Genomic DNA, 13,839 nt, shown 5'->3' on the forward strand with positions numbered 1-13,839 from the left:
TTTCATTTCGTTTTGTGGGAAAGTTGCAGATTCATCACTACTTCCCAGAAATCTCGCTTCCACTAGTAGGTTGCTTTGTGGTACATTTGCTTGATGCTGTGTTACAACCGACCTCTAGATTTCAAAACTTCCATGAGGGAAAGAAAGTATCGAAACTAAAAGTCTCGTTATCATTCTTATTGGTAATGGCCGCAAAGTTTCATTATAGAATGTAAACGTTTACATTCTATAGTTTCATTATCCATAAAAACAGTCTCTCAGTTTCGACTCCTTCCCATTCCCACCTTCTCATTCGCGAGAGTTGCGAGAGTTATGGACCGAACTTCGAAGTCTTGCTCTCTGTTGGCCCAATGCCCTGTTGGTAGTTGTGACCAGTACAGTGTGTCAGTTGTAGTGTCGTAAGTTAGCGCGTTGGGCCACATCAGATGCAATTTCAAATTCTTTAAATCGGACCCGTCGGCGGCGACGGCGAATATGCGACCCAATACATCGTACTCACAGGCGATCACAATCCTGAAAAGACAGAATGTAATCGCATATCATTTACAGCACACCTAACCGTAACTTCTAGTCTGGTCACATAAGCTAGCTTGAAAACAGTGGTGGCCTTACGAACGGGGGGCCCTGGGCGAGACTTACCGGGGGGACCCTATAAGTATCTAACCGTAACTTCTAGGGGGGATCCGCCCCCCAGGCCCCCCTTTCCCGCGGTAAGGTTTAACCAGGTGCTGGATTCGGCTATGTATATTATTGCATGTGTCAAAGGATAGACTACATCAAGACTAAGTAATTCTACCGCATGTAGAGGCGTGTTGATTATCGGGGGACGGAACTTTTCTAACAAATGCAGAGATTTGATGATGATTGACACATCCGTACGGAATCATATTCTTGCTTGGTACACGGATTTCCATGTTTATTCGTTATTATCCTAAAAAAAGCGCATAATCCGAATAGGGGGGCCCCTTCGACCAGGGGGGGGCGGGCGACCGCCCGCCCACCTCGCCCACCCCAAAAGCCACCACTGCTTGAAAACGTCAATCGATTGCGCGGAGCGGAGTAGAAATATAAAGTTTCTAAATCATAATAACTTAATGAGCTGAAATATATTAAAATATACAATATCAGGTCATGGTGCATGAAATCCTCTACAAAACTCGGCAGGTGTCGAGTAAGGATTAGATGTAAGATTGAGGGAGAGGGGGATTGACAGATAATGGTTCTTTGAAAAATATTGATTCAAGTCATACGAAATAGTCTTTCTTACCCAATATCTGAAATAGCAATAATATCTAACACGTTTCCAAGGTTGTCGGCTATACCATGAATTGCCTCGCTTGACGCCGCATTGTCGGAGGAGTCTAAAAAGGATTTTCGTGAACGTCTGAATCTCAAAAGCAGCAGCAAACTATGTAACAACTTGTTATTGGCACGAGACCGATCCTTCCACAGGTGCTACAACCGCTCTTGTCAGTCTCTTTTGGTTTTCCTGTCGCGGTAAAGTACACGTTCCTGCCGATCCAGTCGATTGATATTCTTTGTAATACTGTAAGTATGAGGTATACATGGAATCCTTGATCTTGACACATGAATACTTTCATGTCCTTACCAAGAGAACTGTTGGATTCTACCAGCGTCATAACCTTCCCGCTTTCTGATTTTGACTTGATCATAGTCGTCTTATTCGTTGATTCCAACCAAAACACTGTTTCCGTCTCATATAGGTAATCAACATCAGTCGCTATTGAATCGGGCGTGATGTTCTACATGAAGTGAGTCAAAATTAGCGTGAACGTTTTGGTAGTGCATAACACCGTCACTGCGACCGTACGAAAAAAATTCTTCGCTCAAGATAAAGAGGGAATATAGTTTCACGAGAGACGAGACCATGTTTATGACAAGCGGTGGATAAAAGAAACGTTTTCTTGCATCATGGGTAGCCTATGTGAAAGGGAGTCGTTGAGTTTGACAATATTTAGGACATCTCATCGGACCAACAAGGACGGGCTGGGAAAGGCAAATAACGCTCAACACATTCTTACCACATTCGTTATTGCATCGTAGTGTAGGTACGGTTTGGTGTCGTGAGCTCCTTCTACAAGAGGCAACAACATCATTCGACGTACTTGGTCATGAGTTCCGAAAAATAGATATGTAGAATTGTGCCCTGAAATAAATGCATTCTGTCGCCTGTCAATATTCTCCGCTTCAAATTAGGCTATATGCAATGCGATAATACAGTGATCGCAATGACATATAATTCTTATAACATAGATAGATCCAGTGGCAGGGCTGGGCATAATCGAGTACCTGAGTGATTCGATTCTGAATCACGTATTACGCTTCGAGTTAAGTCGAGTATTCGAGTATCACTCATTATGACGTCACACCAGAATGTAGTATGTCAAAGTTCAAATAGGTACCTTTTATGCCACCACAACGGGCATAATGACTCTTGTCCGTCACATTAAAGATACTTTGGTATTGATTCGATCATACTGATTTCATTGCCCTTCTTGACAATGTTGTGGGATGATGGTAACTTCGGAAACGTGTTATTCCCAGTAACGTTCGTAGCTAGACACCATAGTGTCCTACATGGTGTCGACACAAGCAACTCTCACGGCTCAGTGAAATTGTATTACGTCACAACAATGCTTTCTCGCTCTCTTTCTCTTGAGCTACTCTCTCGTTTCGCCAGACAGCATTGTTGCGTCCCAATGCCAATCTCCATAACAATGAAAAATTCGAGGCTGATTGTGGGAGTTCCAGGGCCACGAGCGGAATAAAATTTATATTTTCGTAATCAGTGCAGAGTCAGCTTTCGATTGATACCCGTTTTACCAAATTTAATGCTCGGCAAGCCGGTCAAAAATGACCGTCAAATTGCCTGTAGCCAAATGGAAATTGTGACGTGATACAATTTCACTGAGCCGTGAGATTTGCTTGTGTCGACACCATATAGGACACTATGGTCTCACTATAGATAACTAACCTACGGATAGATACGCAACACCCGTCGTCACGCTTGCTTGCCCGGAGGAAATTACCGCTCAGCAATCTGAACGCAGCATAATTGCTAATCCCATACCTGACGACCTGAGCGCTTAAATTAATTGAAGTTGATCTTATTTGAAAGTTACTGTCGCGTTGATTCTGAAAATATACATTTAAATGGAATGGAACCAGCTCGAAATAGCCTTCAAAGTCTGAAAATCGGCATTGTTGCTATTGCTAACAAGGGCAGCGACGTAGCACAATGATCATAACAATGGCCCTCGCATGGCTGCGATTGTTTACAACAATGAAGATTTTCAGAGGTTGAAGTGTATTTTGAGTGGGTTCCGCTGCCCTGATCAGATTTTAATGTATATTTTCGGAATCAGTACGACAGTAGCTTTCAAATAAGATCAACTTTATTTAATTTAAGCGCTCAGGTCGTCAGCTATGGGATTAGCAATTATGCTGCATTCAGAGGGCTGAGCAGTAACTGCCTCCGGGCAAGCAAGCGTGACGACGGGTGTTGCGTATCTAACCGTAGGTTAGTTTTCTATAGTCTCACATGCTGTGACACGGCCAATCAAGGTCTCAATGCTTCCTCAGTGGAAAATAGTATCAAAACCCCAATTCTCGTTAGTAAATTAACTTTCAGGAGCGTATAATTTCAGTATTGTATTTGTACCTTAGCCGCCTCTATAACAATTTCCCAGGATCTATAAAATCTGGCAATCATATGGCTTTACATCGAATCGTCTAACATAACAATCCGGATAAAATTTATACTTAAAAAATGTCCTTACCGTAAGGTTTACAACGTTGTTTATCCGAAGTCAACCCATACCCAGCGACGCATTGACATTGGTAACTTCCCACAGTGTTCACACATATCTGCTGGCACTGATTCGAAGGGAGCGAGCATTCGTCCATATCATCGCATGTTTCATTGTCCCCACTTAATCTAACAAGATGAGTTTAAATCATTGCCTAATAAGGTTACACCAATGCCTCTATTTATTTAAGATAAACGTTTGATAATATGCGGTTCGTGTTTGATACATTGCATGGCCCGTGGCCGCGAAAATTGGTGAAAGAATGCACGAATGATCAATGTAGACGCTCTTCATTTCTTAGTAATCCTACCGGTATCCTTCGTTGCATGAGCAGACCGGTCCGCTTGGGGTTTCCTTGCATTTTTGTCCGCAAGTGTTTTCAGTTCTTAATGAGAAACATCAATTGTTATTGTTACATACGTCATCTAGACCCGTGGTTCTCAACCGCCGGTCCGCGGACCGGTGCCGGTCCGCGACGACATTCCTGCCGGTCCGCGAGGAATATTACAATTTTATACATTAATTTCAAGATGCAATGTTGAAGGCTTGTCCTTTGATAAAATAAATAAAACATCTAATTTTAAACTGATTCAAAATTTTGTGAGGTAACGTTAGGGCTAGAAACATGTTCGATTTGACTTAAAGTACAAGACGTTTCATTTGACGACATGCGAGCGACAAATACAGAACAGATACGAGCTCACTCATCGCTAAGCAGCGCAGTTTGATCATTGGTTTTCGATTCATTTATTTTGTGCAGGACCGTAACTGCCGCGCGGCACCCCAAACGGCCCAATTGGAGAGGGCCGAGCTTGAAAAGGGCCCAAAATTATTTCGCAAATGAATATAAATCATAGCGTTTTATTTGAAAGTTTTTCCAACATTTTTCAATTTCTTTTCGGGCTTTGCACGATTTAGTGTCCCTAAATGTCTTGCTTATTAGGTGCCCTTCTCCGATAAATACGCATGATTTATAGGCATTTCGGCGTCAGTCATTGCCGCACCACGACGTATCTACACATAATGAAGTTTAGGTTAACATATGGGACTCCGAAATCTGGGCCTAAAATTCGACCGCAAGAAAAGCGCTTCAGTCGTGAATGATCGAAAATTGTCGCCATTGTCGCGATAAGCTACGTAAACTCTCTGCTTACGCTGAGTAGAATGGATGTAATCACAAGTACAGGTGAAAACATCCACCGAAGTGTAGGGTCTTGGGGCGAAGCCCCCGGAAATTTGGCTTATCGCCCTGTGGGGGCCCCAAGATCAACGTTTTTGGGGGTGGGCTGACGAAGTGCTTTTTCGGCCCGGATTTGCGGATGGCAGTTATAGCTGCTGCAATGTGTTTTCTTGCGGCACGCACTGTATTCGCAGTTGTCGGAGTAGCCTGCGTCTGGTGGCAGTGGGCAATGAGCAAGGTAGCACGACAAGGTGCTTGGTTCGACTCCGATAGGCTTCTTCCCTTGATATTGTCGGTTGGTATTGAGTTGGCGTGGCCGTTTAAACCCACGGCCTTTGGCGCGAAAGACTGTAAACGACTCTCAGCGGTAGCACGTTTATCTGGACAAGGCAATTTTACCTCGACTTGGCAGTCTCACTACCATAAAATCACATGGATGCCATCATGAATATTATTAAATACGATCAAAACCCTCCAAATGTCACTATCTAGCATCATATTATTGCCAAAAACGGTTGCATACTTTACATTTTGGCTTCATTTCAATTTTGACAGTTCACCGGTTCGCCAGACATTTTTTGAAATTTTACCGGTCCGCAAGGCAAAAAAGGTTGAGAACCACTGATCTAGGCCAGTGGTTCTCAACAAATGTTGCGGACCAGTGAACCAACAAAATCAAAATTTAACCTAAATTTATTTATGACAAATGTATGCTACTCAAATGTAATATATCGAAAACTTAATTTAATGCTTTCTTTTAGATGTTAGGTATTTATACGTGGTTCTATTGAAGTTTCTGCAGGACGAAGCTTCTGTTAAAGAGCACTAACTTGATATTGATTGTTCGGTATCCTCTGAGAGAAATGCGACTTTGCTGTTTGCTATTTAGCAGTCTCCGCAGCTTTCATGTAGGCCAAGGGTTCTCAACCTGGGGAGCGCGGGAGGCTCTCAGGGGGGCGCGAGAAATTTTGTCAATTTGTCAATGTTTTTATAAATTGTGACTGAACATGTGTTTCGCAACCATTCTGAAGATACGATTATTGAAGATTAAACTTAATTCGTATTCTAGAAAGTTTGACAAACTCAAACGCCAGCAGTCGCGCTCAACGGAGTATAGGCTGACTTCAACTTCATTAGAGCAATTTTTTTATATTCTTTGAAGATTTAGAGAAATTCCTAAGTGCAAGTCATTCATTACTTTATAGCTTTGGCAGTAGCCTAAATCTCTGTGCGCTAGGTAGCTGTTGTTGACAGACTTAGATGCAATATAGGTTGCCCGGTTTCGCCCTCAATTTGGCTATAAATCAACACAATTTACTTCATTTCCAAAACTGATCAAATTTAGCATGACAGGACAGAACGACGCCGTGCTCTCTGTAGTCACTATACCAGCATCAGGATTAGTCTCAGTGCAACCTACCTTGAAATTAATTGATGTCCTTTTCAATGTTTTTTTGTTATTTTCAAAGAAGTTTGGGGAAATTTGTCAGCACTGTAAAAGACTAAACAACTGTAATGCGGATTCAAAATTGGCGTAAGATATACCTTATGTATACTATTATATCAGGGGTGGGCAGCCAGAACAGCCGTAGACATGCAAATTGCAATTACGAATTCACTCCCGAATTTTCGAGAGATTTTATTTAATCTTGAAATTTTCTTCGCGCTCCGCGCAATTCAACAAGACTTCATTGTTCGATTTTAATGCAGTAGCGCCCTTCTTAATTGGAGCGGGAATGGGAATCCTCAAGAAATAACAATTCATTCGCGGCTCTAAAAAATTTTCGCGGTCCGCGCGACAATATGCACTCCCCTCCCACCAACTATTCATAACATTGCCACTCGCGATTTCGGTGCGTACAATAGGCCGTGGTGAAATGTAGAATAGTCCGGAGTTCAGCGGGAATGGATATGGACAGTTTACCATAGGCATTTTGCGTCCAGATCGTTCATTGCGGCTATGCCCTGGAATGCGGCCTTAGGCTACATAAGTAATCGAAATGCGGCCATGATTAGTAGGATGGTTGCCCACCTCTGTATTAGATGATGTGCTCTTTTTGACATGACGATAAATGTAAGGGAGGTCAGGGGGCGCGATTTTTTTGACAATTGCCAAGGGGGTCGCGTGCCAAAAAAGGTTTAAGAACCGCTGATGTAGGCTATAACTGGTCCGAAACGAGTTTTGTATAGGCTACTAGAAACAGTTCCGCGCAACACATGCACCATTGTGACGTGCGTCAAAAGCAGACTATGAACTCTCTATTATGACAACATGTAGAAAAATACGTTCCAAATTTCTGAATCAATTTAAAATTCCACATAATATTTCTCTAATTAATGGACAAGCGTCCAAAAGCTTGCATTCTGTGATTGGAATATATTTGGCCGGTTGGCTGAGACCTTGCCACGAACCTGCGGTTGAGAACCACTATATCATATAAACAATGTCTTCTCTCATGACTGAAAGTATCAATCGAACATGCGCCACCTACATTATTACACAAAATACACATAGTTCAGTTGTATTCGACTATACGATGTATAACAAATAAACTAAGCGTAGACCAATAACTGCTGTGCATATAATGAGGTTGTTACATTGTTTGAATTCGTTATTGGTGCCAATCTTATTCATACTTAGGGTTACCATACGTCGTCTTTTAAGAGGATTTGTCCTCTTTTTTTACGTTTTTGCATAAATGTCCTTTTTTAGATTTCGTCCTCTTTTTTGAGAATTTTGTTCATATTTATAGCAAAATTCGACTGAGATGCCGTAAATCAGCACCGATGAGACGCTCCGGCGTGTGTTTCGGGAGCTGAGCGGAAGACCTTTTTTTAGTCAACCATCCGACACTGTGAAGGAAAAAACTGTATTTTGGGCGCTGAGCGAGAAAGTTCAACTTTTTTTTAGTCAACCGACCACACAGTGGGAAAAATATTACCATTTTTTGAGAATTCTCCTCCGGTTTTGCAAGTCTGAAAATTCTGAAAAAGTGTCCTCTTTTCAGATTTCCAAAATATGGTAACCCTAATTATACTATAATAAATACTGTGTGTTTGGATAGCAATAACATCAAGGCCCTAGACTCCAAGAGAAAAATTTGAGTAGCCCACAGTATCTACATTCGCATCATACCCGCCTTCGACTTGTTCACACGGTTTCGAGCATTCACCCTCTTCATCCTCGCCATTCAGACAGTCGTAGATACCGTCGCATTGCGAAATTATCGAAACACATTTGTTATGGTTGGATGCGTTTCTGCAAGCAATCTGTCCCACAGAACACGTGTGATTTAGTTCTTCGTCTCCTGTCGAAAAGTATTATGCTTGGAATTACTGTTTAATGCTTTTATATTTAATTTTAAATGCTGAAACCGTACCGTCACATCCGATCTCATCTGAACCGTCTGAGCAATCCTCGCCTCCGTCGCATCTCCATTGGCTTGGTATGCAAGATGTCGGATCAAAGCAACTGAAACAAAACAGAATGTGTCTATATTTGGTACATCGTACGATGTACATTATACAGTATACCAGTATAATTTGCAACTTTACTTAAACAAATACCTACACGACATGGTGCACATGCAGCATGTGCTATATAAGCCTATAATCTCTGTGTACTATACTCAGTATGCACACGATATACTTTGGTTTGCTATTCTCATTCCTACTCAGTCGTCATATAAATCCGCTTTTCTAATTTTATTGCCATTAGACGTGAGCTTTACTGAAACTGAATCAGTGTGGGCTCTTGACGCGAGCACTTTAATTCCTACCCGATCACAGACTACTAAAGATACGATGACAGCCCGGAAGATGTTCACTGTTCAATGTTCACCTATCTTCCGCGGACAGGTTCCCCACCAGATTCAGCGCCGGATAATATTACAATTAGGGCTGGGCGTAATGATCCGACTACTAGAATCTGAATCGAGTATTATTTCTAATGCTTCGAGTCGAGTCGTAAAAGATGATTTTTTCGAGTACTGAAATTATACTCTCCTCGACACTGAAAGTTAATTTATCAATGAGAATTATAATTTTTATAGTAATTTTTACTGATGAAGCTTTGAGACTTTGACTGGCCGTACCGTAACATACAATACATATAGTACAAAGCTACGAACGTTACTGGGAATAACACATTTCCGAAGTCATGATCATTCCACAACATTGTCACTAAGTGCAATGAAATCGGTCAGGTCCAAAAATATCCAAGTATCTTTAATGTAATGGCTAACGGGCATTATATTCTTCGTGGTGGCATAAAAGGTACATATTTGTACTTTGACATATTACGTTCGGTTATGACGTCATAATGAGTGATACTCGATTACTCGACTCGAATTAGAATACGTGATTCAGAATCGAATCACTTGGATACTCGATTTTGCCCACCCCTAATTACAAGTCCTATACTTTTTACTTACGCCATGTAATCACCGAAGCATTGAACAGAATCCTCGCACGTCTCCTTGCTTTCATCCGAGCGATCGGTGCAATCATGCACCCCGTCGCAAAGGGAATACCGATCTATGCACTGCGTACTGTCTGATTTACATTTCCAGGAATCTTCCGAACACGTTACGTCGTAGTCGTAGTACTAGACAACGTACATAAGATAAAGTGAATGAAGAAATTGGAATGGCGTATCAAAAGAACTGTATATGTTTCGTTTGCTACGAGTAGAGAAACCCTGAAATCTCACATCGACATCATCACATTGCATTTCATCCTCTCCGTTCGGACAATCTGTTTCGCCTTCGCAACGCCACGCCGCAAGAATACATATTCCGGATGTACCGCATTCATATTCGTGATCTTCGCACTTGGTTTTATCTGCATGGTGATATAGCAGTTTTAAAAGCCATAGTCCTGGATATATAGTCTATAATCGAGTACTGAACTGCACGTTGATAGATGCTCGTCCATTCCATTCGTACAGTCTGGCTCATTGTCGCAAATCCACCTTTCGTCGATAGTAGTGTTTGCAGAGTCGTTACAATAAAACAGACTGACGGTGGATACGCCGAGAATATCCTGTGTCGCTAGAGTTGAAATGGTGCGAAGATCCCAAAAGTAATCTGTGTCACCTACAGTACCGAAACGATAACATGACATTCATACCTGAGTTTGCTATGCAGTACTTACCAAGGCTGTAACTCACAAAAACATATAATAATATACTATGATATGTACCGCCCACCATATTTCCCTTTTTATCGCTAAATACTCATCTTGCAATGCATCTGCGAACTAATAATTACGAAAAGCAAACGTAATTTTCATCGAAAATCATTCAACGCATTTAGACATGAATGATTGTCTCGACGAAGATATTGATCAGTTTAATTTCGGAGGTGCGCCACTACTGGAACAATCAAAATGGAATATAACAGTCGCTTCAGAGGAATTCTTGTTCGTGAATGCGTTAATACGTGCCGGAAGTGGTAGATCGTGAATCCTGTATGTCTGCACGAATGTTTAGCATCACTATAGTACTACATTGCCTTACATAAGTGAAAGATTTTGCAGAAATTTCTGATATTCTCAGCATGAACATCCCTGGCAATGATAGGGTTTTCTATCGTGAATCAGAATTCGATCGCACAGGACAAATGAATCCAACGTGAAACCCCAAGACTCTGTGTCATAATTTATACAAGTGCAAACTTACTATATAGACCAGTTTAGATTTTTAAGAGTTCAAAAGATCAGAAGATTGCGATGCGGTGCAATGAAAAGATAGGAAGGAGGCAAAACTTCTTGGGATTGTCTTTTAATCAAACAACCCCATGCCAACAGATAGTAATAAATGAATAACATGCATATGGGGATAGACATAAACGCTGTATAATGCATATACTCCAATCGTGTACTATATCCACAACTTGGGGTACGAAACAAGTTTGTGAAGAAGCCGTTGATAAAGCGGAAACTTGAGTATTGGTGCGGTATCTGCGGCATACGCATATATGAGGCATATACAATATACATTTGTACAATTGTAGCCTACACCTAACGAAAAGAAACAGAAGTTATAGCTTAAAATGGACAAGCAATGAAATTGAATTGGCATGTGTCGGGAGGCGATATATGGCTATATATGAAACTATTCTGGCATTAGCTCGCGCACTGGACTTGACATGGAGGTCGACGGCATAGTCATTGAGTCATAAGTAGGGCAAGTTTTTGCAACTTTTGCAACTTGTTTTTACAGCTTCCGGCAGCTTCCTAAATACTCGTAAGATATGTAGAATGCTGTTTTAAGCTGTTTGAAGGAATCTTATAGTGCAACTTTTTGCAATTTTTGTCCATTTTTTTTTCATGCAACTTTTTGCAACTTTTTCGATTTCTCTTGAAAGTATTTTTGATTTTGGTGAAATACACGACCAAATTCGACTGAAATACCGTATAGCACTGAATTAACGCTCTTATATGTATTTCGGAAGCTGAGCCGGAAAGTTGACCTTTTTTTTAGTCAATCAATGGCGAATGCGGATGGAAAACTGCATTTCGGGGGAGGAACTGGGAAATTAACCCTTTTTTTAGTCAACCGAGCAAAATGTGGTCTTTTAGTGCAACTTTTGTGAAAAAATAAATCCAACTTTTTACTGCAAATTTTTTCAAAAATAAATGCAACTTTCCACGGATTTAACTACAACAAAGATTTGCCTTAGTCATAAGTATTTTCGTTGCTATATAATGGGTATTATTGTGCAACCCACGGATAGAGTTGGAATCAGCACTTTCATGTCATCGTTTCCAGGATTTCGATATACAACTTGGGCAACAACTACAACAATGCTGGGGCTACGGTCTCCTCAGAGATAGCTGTCTGTGAAATGACTGATATAATTAGTAATAGGTGTTAATCTAATCTGAATTAGTAATCCCGATAGGGCTCGTACTTCTATGACAACACCTAATTGCACCTGAATGCACCTGAACAGATAGCGCCATTCAGTGACAAGACTGATTTTACAGAACATTGTGATAATTGTCACTGTAAATTGACATCTGCTGATGCGATGTTTCAAATGAAGTTCAGTCCTCACTTTGTAGTGTATTTAGGGCTGCATTTCAACTAAACAAACATGTTTAGAACGTGGGCCTTATTTCAAACGTGTTTTCATTGTTGTTGTTTTTGTATTTTAACGACGACGTCACGTACCTTTAATTATGACGCCACAGTAGACATTGACCCTTGGCTCCTTCGACGAAAATAGCTTTCGACCCTATTCTTAAACGGACCAATCTCTGACTATCAGGTCAACATCGCTATGCAGCATTTTTACAGTCGGCGGTAATTATCACGAAAACGTCCATTCCGTACCAATGATATGCAACTACGTGCCGTAACTGTTCAACCATCGACGATTTCGAATGTTTCAACCATTCCTTATCGTATACGTCAACTATATTGGGCGCATATCGTGTGTAGTTTTTTCGAAAGTTTTTACAAATTTATAGCACAAATATACAAAAAAATTCTCTTTTTCAATGGCCTTTTTTGAAAAACACTGTTTAAAACATGTTTCGAAAAAAACTGTTTTAAAGCACTGATTGTTTTAAATGCAATCCTAATTTTACGCAATCTCGTGGTGTTTTGATCCGATAAAATTTAAATACCATGACGGACTGACTTAATGCATTTTTCGATCATGCAAAATGTAGAAGTAAAACAGGCAATATAGCTCGATCAAAAAAGGACACCTATAATTGTGAATTGATTCTTGAACCGACTTGTGAGTAACGTTCGTTTTTTTGGGGGGGAGGGATAAGCCGCTTCTATCTAAACTCAACAATGTTTTCTAAAGAAACATTGTACATGCGCTCCATCACGCGACTTTACAAACAAATGAAAATACCTGTGAATATGATTACATCAATGAGTGCAATATATATTGAGATTACAACAAATATTTCGCTTCGATCGATGTGTTTTGTTTAGAATTAGAGTCGGAGTTATATGCTAATGGCAGATCGTATGTTTGAATAGTTTTTAGACGGTAGGTACTAATGTAATTTTGTGTCTGCGTTTAAGAACTGCGCTGTACGAGATAGAGCTACATCACTATACCAAAATATCTCGCTCGTGTTGGAAGAATTTCAGAAGCGTGGTAACATTCACGATCTTGATACAGGCACAGAAGGTGGCAACTTCGTCTGGTCGTTGCGTATCTGTATGCGGGACGCTGTATCTGCTATGTCCAGAAGTAACTCGTATTTGGAAGAGAGTGGAGTTTGGTGTCCGGATGAGGAAAGTGGAGACAACCTGTCATCAGTAGTTGTATCGACTTCCACGAGCACAGCACGTGCCAAGGCAAAGCACAGGTACCTTCGTTGCAGAAGCTCTGTTCGTGTATTCATATTTGTGTTGGTGATTCTACGATTATGCGCATTTTTACTCAACATTTTCACGAAAACATTCGGATATAGCATTGCTTTGCTAACAGTCTTGGTGAATATTGATTTACAGGAGACAAATAGAATTTTCAAATGTGAATTATTCAATTAATTAAAAAATTGAATATTAGGTTTATGCGACACCCAATCTTTTGACGCAGCGTAGTAATATACACTACTATATAATAAATGAAGAGCTTCTTGGAGGTACAGAACTTCAATATACAATTGAATAGTATATTCATGTTGAAATAAACCCGAATATTTTCGGCTGACACTCGTCAGGGGTAATCGTCAGCAACTAGTAGAGAGAATTGGAAAGAACATTGTATATCAACAATCGTATAACAAAATATGACGTCATGCTGGTGACGTCATATTTTGTGATACGATTGTTGATATACAATGTTCTTTCCA

At 40.6% G+C, this 13,839-nt stretch overlaps 2 protein-coding genes across 6 annotated transcripts in view; one reads left to right on the top strand and one right to left on the bottom strand.

The window, feature by feature from the left end:
- LOC145433287 (uncharacterized) overlaps window positions 1–10,398 on the bottom strand; it is a 30,334-nt gene extending 19,936 nt beyond the window's left edge. For both annotated transcript variants that reach the window (XM_080310341.1, XM_080310340.1), the window contains exons 1-13: window positions 10,165–10,398; window positions 9,921–10,106; window positions 9,722–9,852; window positions 9,444–9,616; window positions 8,391–8,482; window positions 8,147–8,318; window positions 4,141–4,215; window positions 3,801–3,958; window positions 2,043–2,167; window positions 1,610–1,763; window positions 1,421–1,546; window positions 1,268–1,361; window positions 285–513 (exon numbers count right to left, since the gene is read on the bottom strand). In XM_080310341.1, coding sequence (XP_080166467.1) covers window positions 285–513; window positions 1,268–1,361; window positions 1,421–1,546; window positions 1,610–1,763; window positions 2,043–2,167; window positions 3,801–3,958; window positions 4,141–4,215; window positions 8,147–8,318; window positions 8,391–8,482; window positions 9,444–9,616; window positions 9,722–9,852; window positions 9,921–10,106; window positions 10,165–10,222 — 1,773 coding nt within the window. In that variant the 5' untranslated portion in view covers window positions 10,223–10,398. The remainder of the gene's footprint in view (window positions 1–284; window positions 514–1,267; window positions 1,362–1,420; window positions 1,547–1,609; window positions 1,764–2,042; window positions 2,168–3,800; window positions 3,959–4,140; window positions 4,216–8,146; window positions 8,319–8,390; window positions 8,483–9,443; window positions 9,617–9,721; window positions 9,853–9,920; window positions 10,107–10,164) is intronic.
- The window catches only part of LOC145433289 (uncharacterized), a 66,742-nt gene that overhangs the window by 21,118 nt on the left and 31,785 nt on the right, over window positions 1–13,839 (top strand). Inside the window, exons 1-2 of one of the 4 annotated variants that reach the window (XM_080310344.1) lie at window positions 11,946–12,449; window positions 13,161–13,350. In XM_080310344.1, coding sequence (XP_080166470.1) covers window positions 13,202–13,350 — 149 coding nt within the window. In that variant the 5' untranslated portion in view covers window positions 11,946–12,449; window positions 13,161–13,201. Of the gene's footprint in view, window positions 1–11,945; window positions 12,450–12,769; window positions 13,026–13,055; window positions 13,351–13,839 lie in introns of those variants that run through there. The other 3 variants (XM_080310346.1, XM_080310345.1, XM_080310347.1) reach the window with 3 other exon arrangements.

The sequence above is a fragment of the Botryllus schlosseri genome, chromosome 2 (genome assembly GCF_051294905.1).
Source record: "Botryllus schlosseri isolate E-star chromosome 2, Bs_hap1, whole genome shotgun sequence".
NCBI lineage: Eukaryota > Metazoa > Chordata > Ascidiacea > Stolidobranchia > Styelidae > Botryllus > Botryllus schlosseri.